The sequence below is a fragment of the Nansenia antarctica genome, assembly GCF_963989245.1.
Source record: "Nansenia antarctica genome assembly, chromosome: 11".
In the NCBI taxonomy this organism is placed as follows: Eukaryota; Metazoa; Chordata; class Actinopteri; order Argentiniformes; family Microstomatidae; genus Nansenia; species Nansenia antarctica.
This window is the reverse complement of record NC_137681.1, coordinates 22,095,198-22,108,881: the sequence shown is the minus strand read 5'-3', so window position 1 is coordinate 22,108,881 and position 13,684 is coordinate 22,095,198. Positions and strand designations below refer to the sequence as shown.

Genomic DNA, 13,684 nt, shown 5'->3' with positions numbered 1-13,684 from the left:
AACAGACCAACAGAAATCTGCAGCAGTAGTTTTATTAACAGTAGACTGATTTTATTTTAAGTTTATATCATTCTAATAACATACTATTGTGATTTATTTTATTTTTTAAAATCTGTATTTCCTGTTTTTTCACTGTTAAAATATATTGAGCATATAATTGAGTGCTGTTTGGTGATACATTGGGCTAGAGACTTGAAATCACTTTTGGCTGAAAGCTGGCATCCCACTGATGGTGTGTGTCTTTTTCTGTTCCCCTGGCTACATAGGAAGTGTCCCAAAATTGAGCCTAAAGTTCAGGAGGTCGCCAATGTTAAACGGCTGAGTGGGGAGGGGTAGTGAGTGACTAAATTGAGTGCTGTTTGGTGATACATTGGGTTAGAGACCTGAAATCACTTTTGGCTGAAAGCTGGCATCCCACTGATGGTGTGTGTCTTTTTCTGTTCCCCTGGCTACATAGGAAGTGTCCCAAAAGTTAGCCTAAAGTTCAGGAGGTCGGCAATGTAATGTCAATGGAGGCCTATCCCCAATAAGTTAAACCCTGTTTGGCCATACAATGGACTAGAGACTTGAAAACAATTTTGTCTGAAAGCTGGCATCCCACTGATGGTGTGTGTCTTTTTCTGTTCCCCTGGCTACATAGGAAGTGTCCCAAACGTGAGCCTAAAGTTCAGGAGGTCGGCAATGTTAAATGAACAGCAGAGGCCTGTGTGTTGCTATCTGTGGAAGGTGCTGTGTGGGGGAGGGGGAGGCGAATAGTGATTGGTTCTCAGTTAACAAGCAGGCCCAGGAATGCACAAAATGCATCCATTTTCCAAAAGCTACTGGCTTAATATGCTCCATCACAGTTTGATGACTTTTCAGGGTTTGACTTTTACAAAGGATATTGTATGTATTTATTTTAACCCTTTTAAGAGTATTGTCATATATGGTGAGATTACAATTATATGAACTCCAACTGCAAGTCTCACAGTGCTAAAGTTAACAAAAAGCATATCATAAACATTCTGGTTATTTTATTTTAGTAAAAAAATCGCTCTCTGCATGGCTGACATGGTGGGAGAGAAGCTAAGAGAAATTCTCGATTATGGACATGAGTGCGCCAGCACAGCACGGGTCCCACCGTGAGCCGGTCATGAAGGAAGGTTAATTTAACAGAGCGAGGCAGATTTCAGCAGAACAGAAACTTAACTGTGTGGGGGAGGGGTGCAAATCAGTGCTCTGTCTGCATAGTGCACAACTAAATTGAGCGCTGTTTGGTGATACATTGGGCTAGAGACTTGAAATCACTTTTGGCTGAAAGCTGGCATCCCATTGATGTGTTGCTGTCTGTGGAAGGTGCTGTGTGGGGGAGGGGGAGGCGAATAGTGATTGGTTCTCAGTTAACTAGCAGGCCCAGGAATGCACAAAATGCATCCATTTTCCAAAAGCTACTGGCTTAATATGCTCCATCACAGTTTGATGACTTTTCAGGGTTTGACTTTTACAAAGGATATTGTATGTATTTATTTTAACCTTAAAGTTCAGGAGGTCGGCAATGTTAAATGAACGGCTGAGGCCTGAGTGTGCTGCTAGCTGTGGAAGGTGCTGTGTGGGGGAGGGGGAGGCGAATAGTGAGTGACTAAATTGAGCGCTGTTTGGTGATACATTGGGCTAGAGAGTATTGAGTTACATGCTAAGCTGTATCAGTGCTAACTAGAGTACTGAGTTACATGCTAAGCTGTATCAGTGCTAACTAGAGTACTGAGTTGCATGCTAAGCTGTATCAGTGCTAACTAGAGTACTGAGTTACATGCTAAGCTGTATCAGTGCTAACTAGAGTACTGAGTTACATGCTAAGCTGTATCAGTGCTAACTAGAGTACTGAGTTACATGCTAAGCTGTATCAGTGCTAACTAGAGTACTGAGTTACATGCTAAGCTGTATCAGTGCTAACTAGAGTATTGAGTTACATGCTAAGCTGTATCAGTGCTAACTAGAGTACTGAGTTACATGCTAAGCTGTATCAGTGCTAACTACTGTACTGAGTTATATGCTAAGCTGTATCAGTGCTAACTAGAGTACTGAGTTACATGCTAAGCTGTAACCCGAGTTAACAATAACTATACAATTATAGTGACAATAACAACAATAACAACAATAACATAGTGACAATAACTCACTATGTCAACCCGAGTGCGCTCCCGGGAGATTAAACAAACGCACCCAAAGTCTTCAAGGGTTCAGGGCTTGGATAAGGGCTCCATTTGGGATTCAACCAAAGTGTGTTAAGGTGTTCCCCAGAAAGATGGTAACATCTGAAAGTGTGTTAAGGTGTTCCCCAGAAAGATGGTAACATCTGAAAGTGTGTTATGGTGTCCCCAGAAAGATGGTAACATCTGAAAGTGTGTTATGGTGTCCCCAGAAAGATAGTAACATCTGAAAGTGTGTTATGGTGTCCCCAGAAAGATGGTAACATCTGAAAGTGTGTTATGGTGTCCCCGGAAAGATAGTAATATCTGAAAGTGTGTTATGGTGTCCCCAGAAAGATTGTAATATCTGAAAGTGTGTTATGGTGTCCCCAGAAAGATAGCAACCTGAGACTCCCCACATGGGTGGTAGAAGTCATGTCTTGAAAAAAGTATTGAATATTGCTAATTTGAAGTGAGATTCTGGTTCCTGAATTTTTTCTGATCATGCCTGATTTTTCTCAGTGCTGTACGGTGTCTAGAAAGGGGTGTCCCCACACGGGAGGTCCTAGTCATATTGTCCCACAATGTAGCATAAACAAGTATGTGAGTGTGTGTGTGTGTGTGTGTGTGTATGTCTACTAACACACTACAAGTCAGTAATACATTACATTACATGCATGGATCTATGTGCACGCCAGAGAACGTTAGATTTCAAAGTTTAAAGTAAAGGGGTCATGCCAGCATTAATGTTTTGATTCAAAGGCATGATTTGCCAGATTCTCTAGGCATGATTGTTTTAATATTTTGAGTTATTTAATTTGAAATTATAATCAATATTCACAATTAATGTGTTCTTATTTGTTCATAATCCAATGTGACAACTTGCCTGACATAGTGTAACAATTTACCCACTGATGGGGCAAATTGTCACAAATGCACACTGTCTATTTAACGGTCTACAGCTCAGTACTGAAATAAGATAATATAATCAATACATAATATGTGCCCAAGACTTCCTTCTTTCATTTGGTATGACATTTATACCATTGTGATGTATTGTGCCCAGTAAATGTTAGACAGCGTGTGACAACATACCCCGCACTCCCCTACTCAGCGGACATAGATTGTTTGCAAAGGCAACATACATTGACAAGGCAACATAAATTGACAAGGCAACATACATTGACAAGGCAGCATACATTGACAGGGCAACATACATTGACAAGGCAACATACATTGACAAGGCAGCTACATTGACAAGGCAGCTACATTGACAAGGCAACATACATTGACAAGGCAACATACATTGACAAGGCAACATACATTGACAAGGCAGCTACATTGACAAGGCAACATACATTGACAAGGCAGCTACATTGACAAGGCAGCTACATTGACAAGGCAACATACATTGACAAGGCAACATACATTGACAAGGCAACATACATTGACAAGGCAGCATACATTGACAAGGCAGCATACATTGACAAGGCAACATACATTGACAAGGCAGCTACATTGACAAGGCAGCATACATTGACAAGGCAGCATACATTGACAAGGCAACATACATTGACAAGGCAGCATACATTGACAAGGCAACATACATTGACAAGGCAGCTACATTGACAAGGCAGCTACATTGACAAGGCAGCATACATTGACAAGGCAGCATACATTGACAAGGCAGCATACATTGACAAGGCAGCAGACATTGACAAGGCAGCTACATTGACAAGGCAGCTACATTGACAAGGCAGCATACATTGACAAGGCAGCATACATTGACATGGCAACATACATTGACAAGGCAGCATACATTGACATGGTAGCATACATTGACAAGGCAGCATACATTGACAAGGCAGCATACATTGACATGGCAGCATACATTGACAAGGCAGCATACATTGACATGGCAGCTACATTGACATGGCAGCTACATTGACATGGCAGCTACATTGACAAGGCAGCTACATTGACAAGGCAGCATACATTGACATGGCAGCTACATTGACAAGGCAGCATACATTGACAAGGCAGCATACATTGACATGGTAGCATACATTGACACGGCAGCATACATTGACATGGTAGCATACATTGACACGGTAGCATTCATTGACAAGGCAACTACATTGACAAGGCAACTACATTGACAAGGCAACTACATTGACACGGCAGCATACATTGACAAGGCAACATACATTGACAAGGCAGCATACATTGACAAGGCAGCGTACATTGACAAGGCAGCGTACATTGACAAGGCAGCATACATTGACAAGACAGCATACATTGGCAGAACACCAGCAATGGTGCTGGTGTTTCGTCTGATGACATTTTGTGTTTCCCGCTTTTCCTGGCACCTGAGCAGTTTTAGGTACTTGAAGGAACATCTTGCTTGTTGGCTTGAGTAACGTGTCGGTTTCTTTCACAACATTTCTTTAACATTTATTACTTTTCCGATCTGAAGGAGGAATTAACCACCAACCAACCACCTGTCAGTACACCACCAACTAACCACCTCAGTTAGTACAACACCAACAAACAACCACCACAGACTTAGTATACCATCAACTGTAAAGCTTTTCCAGGTTCTTCTGGGTAAGGTAGGGTATGGTATGGTAGGGTAAGGTAACTTAGGGTCAGGTCAGGTAAGGTAAGGTAAGATAAGGTCAGTCAGGTAACATAGTCAGGTCGGGTCGGGTAAGGTCGGGTCGGGTAAGGTAGGGTAAGGTAACTTAGGGTCAGGTAGGGTAAGGTAAGGTAATGTCAGGTCAGATCAGGTAGGGTAGGGTAAGGTAAGGTAAGGTGTCCCTTGATTTTCATTTGAAACAATGATATGGACGTGGAGTGGAACTCTGTACAAGCCTTCTGGGCTTCGTTCCCTCCTTGCACAATTTCTTGTGTGCTAAATAAATAAACTAAACTAAACTAAAGGTAAGGTAGGGTAAGGTATGGTAGGATAGGGTAGGGTAGGGTAAGGTCAGGTCATGTAAGGTCAGGTCAGGTCAGGTAGGGTCAAGTCAGGTAAGGTAGGGTAGGGTAGTAGGGTAAGGTAGGGTCAGGCAAGGTAAGGTAAGGTAAGGTCTCACCTTCACGGCCATGATCAGCCCACTGGGCACATGTCTCATCCTGTCCACCACGCCGTACGCCCCTCGGCCCAGCTCACCAATCTGCTCCAGGTCATCAGCCTTCACCACAAAGTTCTGGACAGGAGGGGGGAGAGAGGGAGAGAGAATACCAGGTATCAAAAGATAAGAGGGAGAGGGGGGAAGGAGAGCGAGAGAAGTTGATCAATAGATTATATAATTTAGATGCATGGCAGGAATAAGATAATGTACAGCGTTGTGTGTACTGAGAGAGAGAGAGAGGGAGGGAGGAAGAGAGGGAGAAAGAGAGAGGGAGGGAGAGCAGCTCAATGTAGAGTTCATGACAGGGAGAAGGAGAGGGCAGCTTCATCTGTGACTCTGCAAAAATTAATGTGTAACATGGTGATGTAATAACAGAAACATGTGGAGAGAGAGAGAGAGAGAGAGAGAGAGAGAGAGAGAGAGAGAGAGAGAGAGAGGCTGTGAAGGTGTTCGTTACACGAGAGGACATCTCCTGAGGTTTTGTACCCTTTGGAGGCTGGTGAAGGTAGAAATCGGAGGACAGGCTCATTGTGATGCATGGACTTCTAACTCCACCAGCCTCCACCTGTTTCATACCAATTCTGATCTCATGCAAACAAACAGAGAGAGAGAGAGAGAGAGAGAACCCTTTTCATGAGAAAGAATGGTTGAAGTATGTGGATTTCCTTCCCTCTTTGCTTCTGACTTTTTTCCAAAAAAAAAAAAATGTTTATGTTGCTTTGACTTCAGGCTAATATGTAGGACTAAATCGCAGTTCTCTGTGCCAATGGAAAATTCCACTTATTTGATGAGTTTAAAATAAATATGTTTTACTGCGCCGGCAGGCAGTAAAGCGCATTCCAGTCCGCCTACAATCAGAAGGGTTCGATCCAGCCGTAATGTTCGCTGGCGCGTTCTTTACGGCTCGGGGACCCCTAATTGAGCCAAGCGTTTACGCGAGGAGACCGGAGGGGCCGCACTCCACCAAGAGTATACAGCAGGTAAAAGATCTATACACACACACACATTAAAGTAAACATGCACTTAAGGCCCCTGGCTGCGAGTGCCTCCATGGTGGTCATGTTATATGGATGTTGAGGCACCATGGAGGGTCCCTGCAGTGTGTGATAAGCCTCTGAGACAACGAACACAGGATGAACACGATGGGTTTAACTCCTACCTTCTCTCCGATGGTCACGCACGCTTTGGAATCCAAATCTCTCGGGGGTCTGGAAGGTAGAGAGAGAGAGAGAGAGATCAAATTAAAATGGACATAAATAGACATCTGAAACGTTATATACAGTAACAACAGTCCAGTATGATTGAACATTCCCCAGCCTGACTCTGATCACCCCAGGTCGAGGAGGAGTTGTACAGTCTTATTGTGACGGGCTGAAAAGACCAACCATAGCGCTCCTTAGTGAGACTTAGTGCAAGTGGGTCATTTTTGTTACTTACACAATAAATGACATTCTCAAGGATTTTTTTTTCTTATCCATTTACAGTTATTTAACAGTCTCACAAAAGCTACGGCAATTGTTCACTTGTAATTGTCTGAATGTGAAGAAGTGTGTTGTGTCGCGTCAACAAAAGCGGCAGCAAAGCAGATTCATCATCATCATCCCCCTATTATCTCTATAAAGTGATGTTATTTTCTTCCAGTGGAAATCTACTGTAGGTCTACTCCACCACCGACACTGCAAGGCTGGGAACTACTTAGCCAGGCGGAGGGACACGCTGTTATCAGTCAACAGGCTGGAAAGGTTGTCGCTAATGCTCGTTACAGGAGGAAACAGAGTCGACATCTGAAGCACTGTGTTGATTTAGATCTGTCTGGATACCTAGATAACCCACACCTAGATAACCCACACCTAGATAACCCACACCTAGATAACCTACACCTAGATAACCCACACCTAGATAACCCACACCTAGATAACCCACACCTAGATAACCCACACCTAGATAACCCACACCTAGATAACCTACACCTAGATAACCCACACCTAGATAACCCACACCTAGATAACCCACACCTAGATAACCCACACACCTAGATAACCCACACCTAGATAACCCACACCTAGATAACCCACACCTAGATAACCCACACACCTAGATAACCCACACCTAGATAACCCACACCTAGATAACCCTCACACATAGATAACCCACACCTAGATAACCCACACCTAGATAACCCACACCAAGATAACCCACACCTAGATAACCCACACCTAGATAACTCACACCTAGATAACCCACACACCTAGATAACCCACACACCTAGATAACTCACACCTAGATAACCCACACCTAGATAACCCACACCTAGATAACCCACACACCTAGATAACCCACACACCTAGATAACCCACACCTAGATAACCCACACCTAGATAACCCACACCTAGATAACCCACACCTAGATAACCCACACCTAGATAACCCACACCTAGATAACCCACACCTAGATAACTCACACCTAGATAACCCACACCTAGATAACCCACACCTAGATAACTCACACACCTAGATAACCCACACCTAGATAACCCACACCTAGATAACCCACACCTAGATAACCTACACCTAGATAACCCACACCTAGATAACCTACACCTAGATAACCCACACCTAGATAACCCACACCTAGATAACCCACACCTAGATAACCCACACCTAGATAACCCACACCTAGATAACCCACACACCTAGATAACCCACACCTAGATAACCCACACCTAGATAACCCACACCTAGATAACCCACACCTAGATAGCCTACACCTAGATAACCCACACCTAGATAACCCACACCTAGATAACCCACACCTAGATAACCCACACCTGGATAACCCACACACCTAGATAACCCACACACCTAGATAACCCACACCTAGATAACCCACACCAAGATAACCCACACCTAGATAACCCACACCTAGATAACCCACACCTAGATAACCCACACCTAGATAACCCACACCTAGATAACCCACACCTAGATAACCCACACCTAGATAACCCACACCTAGATAACCCACACCTAGATAACCTACACCTAGATAACCCACACCTAGATAACCCACACCTAGATAACTCACACACCTAGATAACCCACACCTAGATAACCCACACCTAGATAACCTACACCTAGATAACCCACACCTAGATAACCCTCACACCTAGATAACCCACACCTAGATAACCCACACCTAGATAACCCACACACCTAGATAACCCACACCTAGATAACCCACACCTAGATAACCCACACCTAGATAACCCACACCTAGATAACCCACACCTAGATAACCCACACCTAGATAACCCACACACCTAGATAACCCACACCTAGATAACTCACACCTAGATAACCCACACCTAGATAACCCACACACCTAGATAACCCACACCTAGATAACCCACACACCTAGATAACCCACACACCTAGATAACCCACACCTAGATAACCCACACCTAGATAACCTACACCTAGATAACCCACACCTAGATAACTCACACCTAGATAACCCACACCTAGATAACCCACACCTAGATAACCCACACACCTAGATAACCCACACCTAGATAACCCACACCTAGATAACCCACACACCTAGATAACCCACACCTAGATAACCCACACACCTAGATAACCCACACACCTAGATAACCCACACCTAGATAACTCACACCTAGATAACCCACACCTAGATAACCCACACCTAGATAACCCACACCTAGATAACCCACACCTAGATAACCCACACCTAGATAACCCACACCTAGATAACTCACACCTAGATAACCTACACACCTAGATAACCCACACCTAGATAACTCACACCTAGATAACCCACACCTAGATAACCCACACACCTAGATAACCCACACCTAGATAACCCACACCTAGATAACCCACACACCTAGATAACCCACACCTAGATAACCCACACCTAGATAACCCACACCTAGATAACTCACACATAGATAACCCACACCTAGATAACCCACACATAGATAACCCACACCTAGATAACCCACACACCTAGATAACCCACACCTAGATAACTCACACACCTAGATAACCCACACACCTAGATAACCCACACCTAGATAACCCAAACCTAGATAACCCACACCTAGATAACCCACACCTAGATAACCCACACACCTAGATAACCCTCACCTAGATAACCCACACCTAGATAACCCACACCTAGATAACCCACACCTAGATAACCCACACCTAGATAACTCACACACCTAGATAACCCACACCTAGATAACCCACACACCTAGATAACCCACACCTAGATAACCCACACCTAGATAACCCACACCTAGATAACCTACACCTAGATAACCCACACCTAGATAACCCACACACCTAGATAACCCACACCTAGATAACCCACACCTAGATAACCCACACCTAGATAACTCACACCTAGATAACCCACACCTAGATAACCTACACCTAGATAACCCACACCTAGATAACCCACACACCTAGATAACCCACACCTAGATAACCTACACCTAGATAACCCACACCTAGATAACCTACACCTAGATAACCTACACCTAGATAACCCACACCTAGATAACCCACACACCTAGATAACTCACACCTTGATAACCCACACCTAGATAACTCACACACCTAGATAACCCGCACCTAGATAACCCACACCTAGATAACCCACACCTAGATAACCCACACCTAGATAACCCACACCTAGATAACTCACACACCTAGATAACCCACACCTAGATAACCCACACCTAGATAACTCACACACCTAGATAACCCACACACCTAGATAACTCACACACCTAGATAACCCACACCTAGATAACCCACACCTAGATAACCCACACACCTAGATAACCCACACCTAGATAACCCACACCTAGATAACCCACACCTAGATAACCTACACCTAGATAACCCACACCTAGATAACCTACACCTAGATAACCCACACACCTAGATAACCCACACACCTAGATAACCCACACACCTAGATAACCCACACCTAGATAACCCACACCTAGATAACCCACACACCGAGATAACCCACCTTAGTCTAAATGGCATAGTAGGCTAACCTTTATTTTTACAAGCCCTGTTTTAACTGCTATTTACCCAGAATGTACAAATTCTGTGGTATACTTTATGGTCCTCCCTGTGGGCCAACTCAACACATTCTGCACAATTGTTAACACAATTAATTTAGACAGATATATAACTAGCTACCTGCACTAAATATGTGCAATTATGAGGTAACAAGTCTAACCGTTTTATGTAGTACTTTCTAAATTCTAAGTAAGCACTTTCTTACTCTGTAAAATAAAGGGGTTACCAGAGTAACCAGAGTAGGTTGTGATAAAAAAAGGGTCTCACCCTGCGGGGGGGGTTGGCTGCTCGAACACCTCCTTGTTGAGCCGCAGGCCCGGCTTCCTCTTCGTAGCTGGGGGTAAGGGGTGAGGGGGAGGGAGGGAGGGCAGGGGGGGAGAAAAACAGAGATGAACACTTACTTGGTGAAATATAGAGCTCACATAAGTACATCAATAGAGTGCCTAAAACCGCCAAATCAACAAACAAAAACAAAACGGTACGAAAAGCAAGTTAGAACGTCCGTCAGGAGAACGCCAAGATAACTCCTAAACCGAGTCCCTGTCTGAGTTGTTTGAAATGTTCCATTGGTGTCACTTCAGCGGCTACATACTGTACTGTACTGTCCCTGCCGTAGCTAGCAGCTCCATCCCTGTCTGAGACACACTTATGGCTGGGAGCGGCGGGCGGCTCCAGATCCTACTTACATGAAACGGGTCGGGAGAGAGAGAGAGAGAGAGAGAGGGGGGGGGGAGGGGGGGGGAGAGAGAGAGAGGGAGAGAGGGAGAGAGAGAGAGAGAGGGGGGGGGGGGGGGGGGGAGAGAGAGGGAGAGGGAGAGAAAGGGGGGGGGGGAAGGGGGGAGAGAGGGGAGAGGGAGAGAGAAAGGGGGGGGGAAAGGGGAGGAGAGGGAGAGAAAGGGGGGGGGAGGGAGAGAGAGAGGGAGTGGAGAGAGAGAGAGAGAGAGAGAATCAAGGGGGGGGGAGAGGGAGAGAAAGGGGGGAGGGGGAGAGGAGAGAGAGAGGGAGTGGGAGAGAGAGAGAGGGAGAGAGAGAGAGAGAGAGAGGGAGAGAGAGTCTGTGTGCCCAGGTGCACACGCTCCATCTGGAGGAGCTTCGACGAGGGCTGAACGCCTGGGCGCCACGGTAACGGGGCGTTGCGAAGCTGCAGAGGGTTGAGTGCTGGGCCTGGTCTGCACCACAGCATCTGGCTCAAACCTCCCCTGACTGACACACACACACACACACACACACACACACACACACTGGCTTCAACAGCAGCACTCCTGTGAGGTCAGGCTGGGGGTTTGTTATTCTAAGCTAACATACATGCTATTGTTGTCAGGAGCCAGGTGTCACCGGGTATGTGGGAAGAGCCAGGTGTGTGGGAGGGGCCAGGTGTTACCAGGTATGTGGGAGGGGCCAGGTGAAGCTGGTATGTGGGAGGGGCCAGGTGTAAGCTGGTATGTGGGAGGGGCCAGGTGTTACCAGGTATGTGGGAGGAGCCAGGTGTTACCAGGTATGTGGGAGGGGCCAGGTGTTACTAGGTATGTGGGAGGAGCCAGGTGTTACCAGGTATGTGGGAGGGGGCCAGGTGTAAGCTGGTATGTGGGAGGGAGCCAGGTGTTACCAGGTATGTGGGAGGAGCCAGGTGTTACCAGGTATGTGGGAGGGGCCAGGTGTTACTAGGTATGTGGGAGGAGCCAGGTGTTACCAGGTATGTGGGAGGGGCCAGGTGTTACCAGGTATGGGGGAGGAGGCAAGTGTACCAGGTATGGGGGAGGAGCCAGGTGTAAGCTGGTATGTGGGAGGGGCCAGGTGTTACCAGGTATGTGGGAGGAGCCAGGTGTTACCAGGTATGTGGGAGGAGCCAGGTGTTACCAGGTATGTGGGGAGGAGCCAGGTGTTACCAGGTATGTGGGAGGAGCCAGGTGTTACCAGGCATGTGGGAGGAGCCAGGTGTTACCAGGTATGTGGGAGGAGCCAGGTGTTACCATGTATGTGGGAGGAGCCAGGTGTTACCAGGTATGTGGGAGGAGCCAGGTGTTACCAGGTATGTGGGAGGAGCCAGGTGTTACAGGTATGTGGGAGGAGCCAGGTGTTACCAGGTATGTGGGAGGAGCCAGGTGTTACCAGGTATGTGGGAGGAGCCAGGTGTTACCAGGTATGTGGGAGGAGCCAGGTGTAACCAGGTATGGGGGAGGAGGCAGGTGTAACCAGCGGTGATTCATTATCTTTATTATGGTTTCACTTCTGCATTTTTGGGAAGGTGACAAGGCCACACACACACACACACACACACACACCACACACACACACACACACACACAATGATGCACCGCCCTCCATGTCATAGTCACTTTAAACGGTGTGACTTTGTGTGCTGTAAGATAGGAATATTGCCTCACGTTGGGAGTGAAACAAACCCAAACTTCCTATGTCCAGTGGTGCCCTGGGTGGGTGTGGCAGGGTGTGCCCTCCCTCCCCCCCCCCCCCCTCTGTGCTATGTGGTCCTCCACCCCGACCCCCGGTTCTGTGCCTCCCCCCCGTTCTGTGCCTCCCCCCATTCTGTGTGCCCCCCCCCCCCCCCCCGTGCTCTGTGGCCCTCTATCGGCGGCCTCCCTCCGCCAGCCTCCCTAACCCAGGTCTCCGCTGCTCCAAAGCAGCTTTGTTGCACCAAAATGTCACTTCCAGCCTCTCCCACAAACAGACAACAATAGTAACCCAACACCGAGGCTTCTAATACAGTACAGTCCACCACCACCCACCAGAAAAAAAAGAAAAAAAAAACTAAACACAAAGAACCGGAGGTTTCCGCCTAGTAAGGGTTAACATACTGAAGACATTCCCAGCACCAGCCGACACCTGGCACTTCCAACCGCTGCCTCCAGAGACGGCCTGCTCGCTGCCAAGGCCGTGCCCAGGAGGGGGAATAGGTTAGCGGTTATGGCTAAGAACCAGCACCAGCAAGGCCGGGCTTTCTCTGGGACTGAACGAACTGGGCTGGCTGACTGGTTGGCTGGCTGGCTGACTGGTTGACAGGCTGACTGGCTGGTTGGCTGGCTGACTAACTGGTTGACTGGCTGGTTGGCTGACTGGTTCACCAGCTAACTGGCTGGCTAGCTGGCTGGCTGGCTGACTAACTGGCTAGCTGACTGACTAACTGCAGGCTAACTGCCTGACTGTCTGTCTGGCTGTCTGTCTGGCTGTCTGTCTGACTAACTGGCTGACTGGCTGGTGATGGTGCAGGCACAGGCTCCCCAGTCCCATCCCTAC

At 46.7% G+C, this 13,684-nt stretch overlaps 1 protein-coding gene across 1 annotated transcript in view; it reads right to left on the bottom strand.

Annotated features, from left to right (window-relative positions):
- map2k6 (mitogen-activated protein kinase kinase 6) overlaps nucleotides 1-13,684 on the bottom strand; it is a 36,952-nt gene that overhangs the window by 14,318 nt on the left and 8,950 nt on the right. The window contains exons 2-4 of the mRNA XM_080542609.1: nucleotides 10,700-10,766; nucleotides 6,465-6,513; nucleotides 5,267-5,380 (exon numbers count right to left, since the gene is read on the bottom strand). Coding sequence (XP_080398735.1) covers nucleotides 5,267-5,380; nucleotides 6,465-6,513; nucleotides 10,700-10,766 — 230 coding nt within the window. The remainder of the gene's footprint in view (nucleotides 1-5,266; nucleotides 5,381-6,464; nucleotides 6,514-10,699; nucleotides 10,767-13,684) is intronic.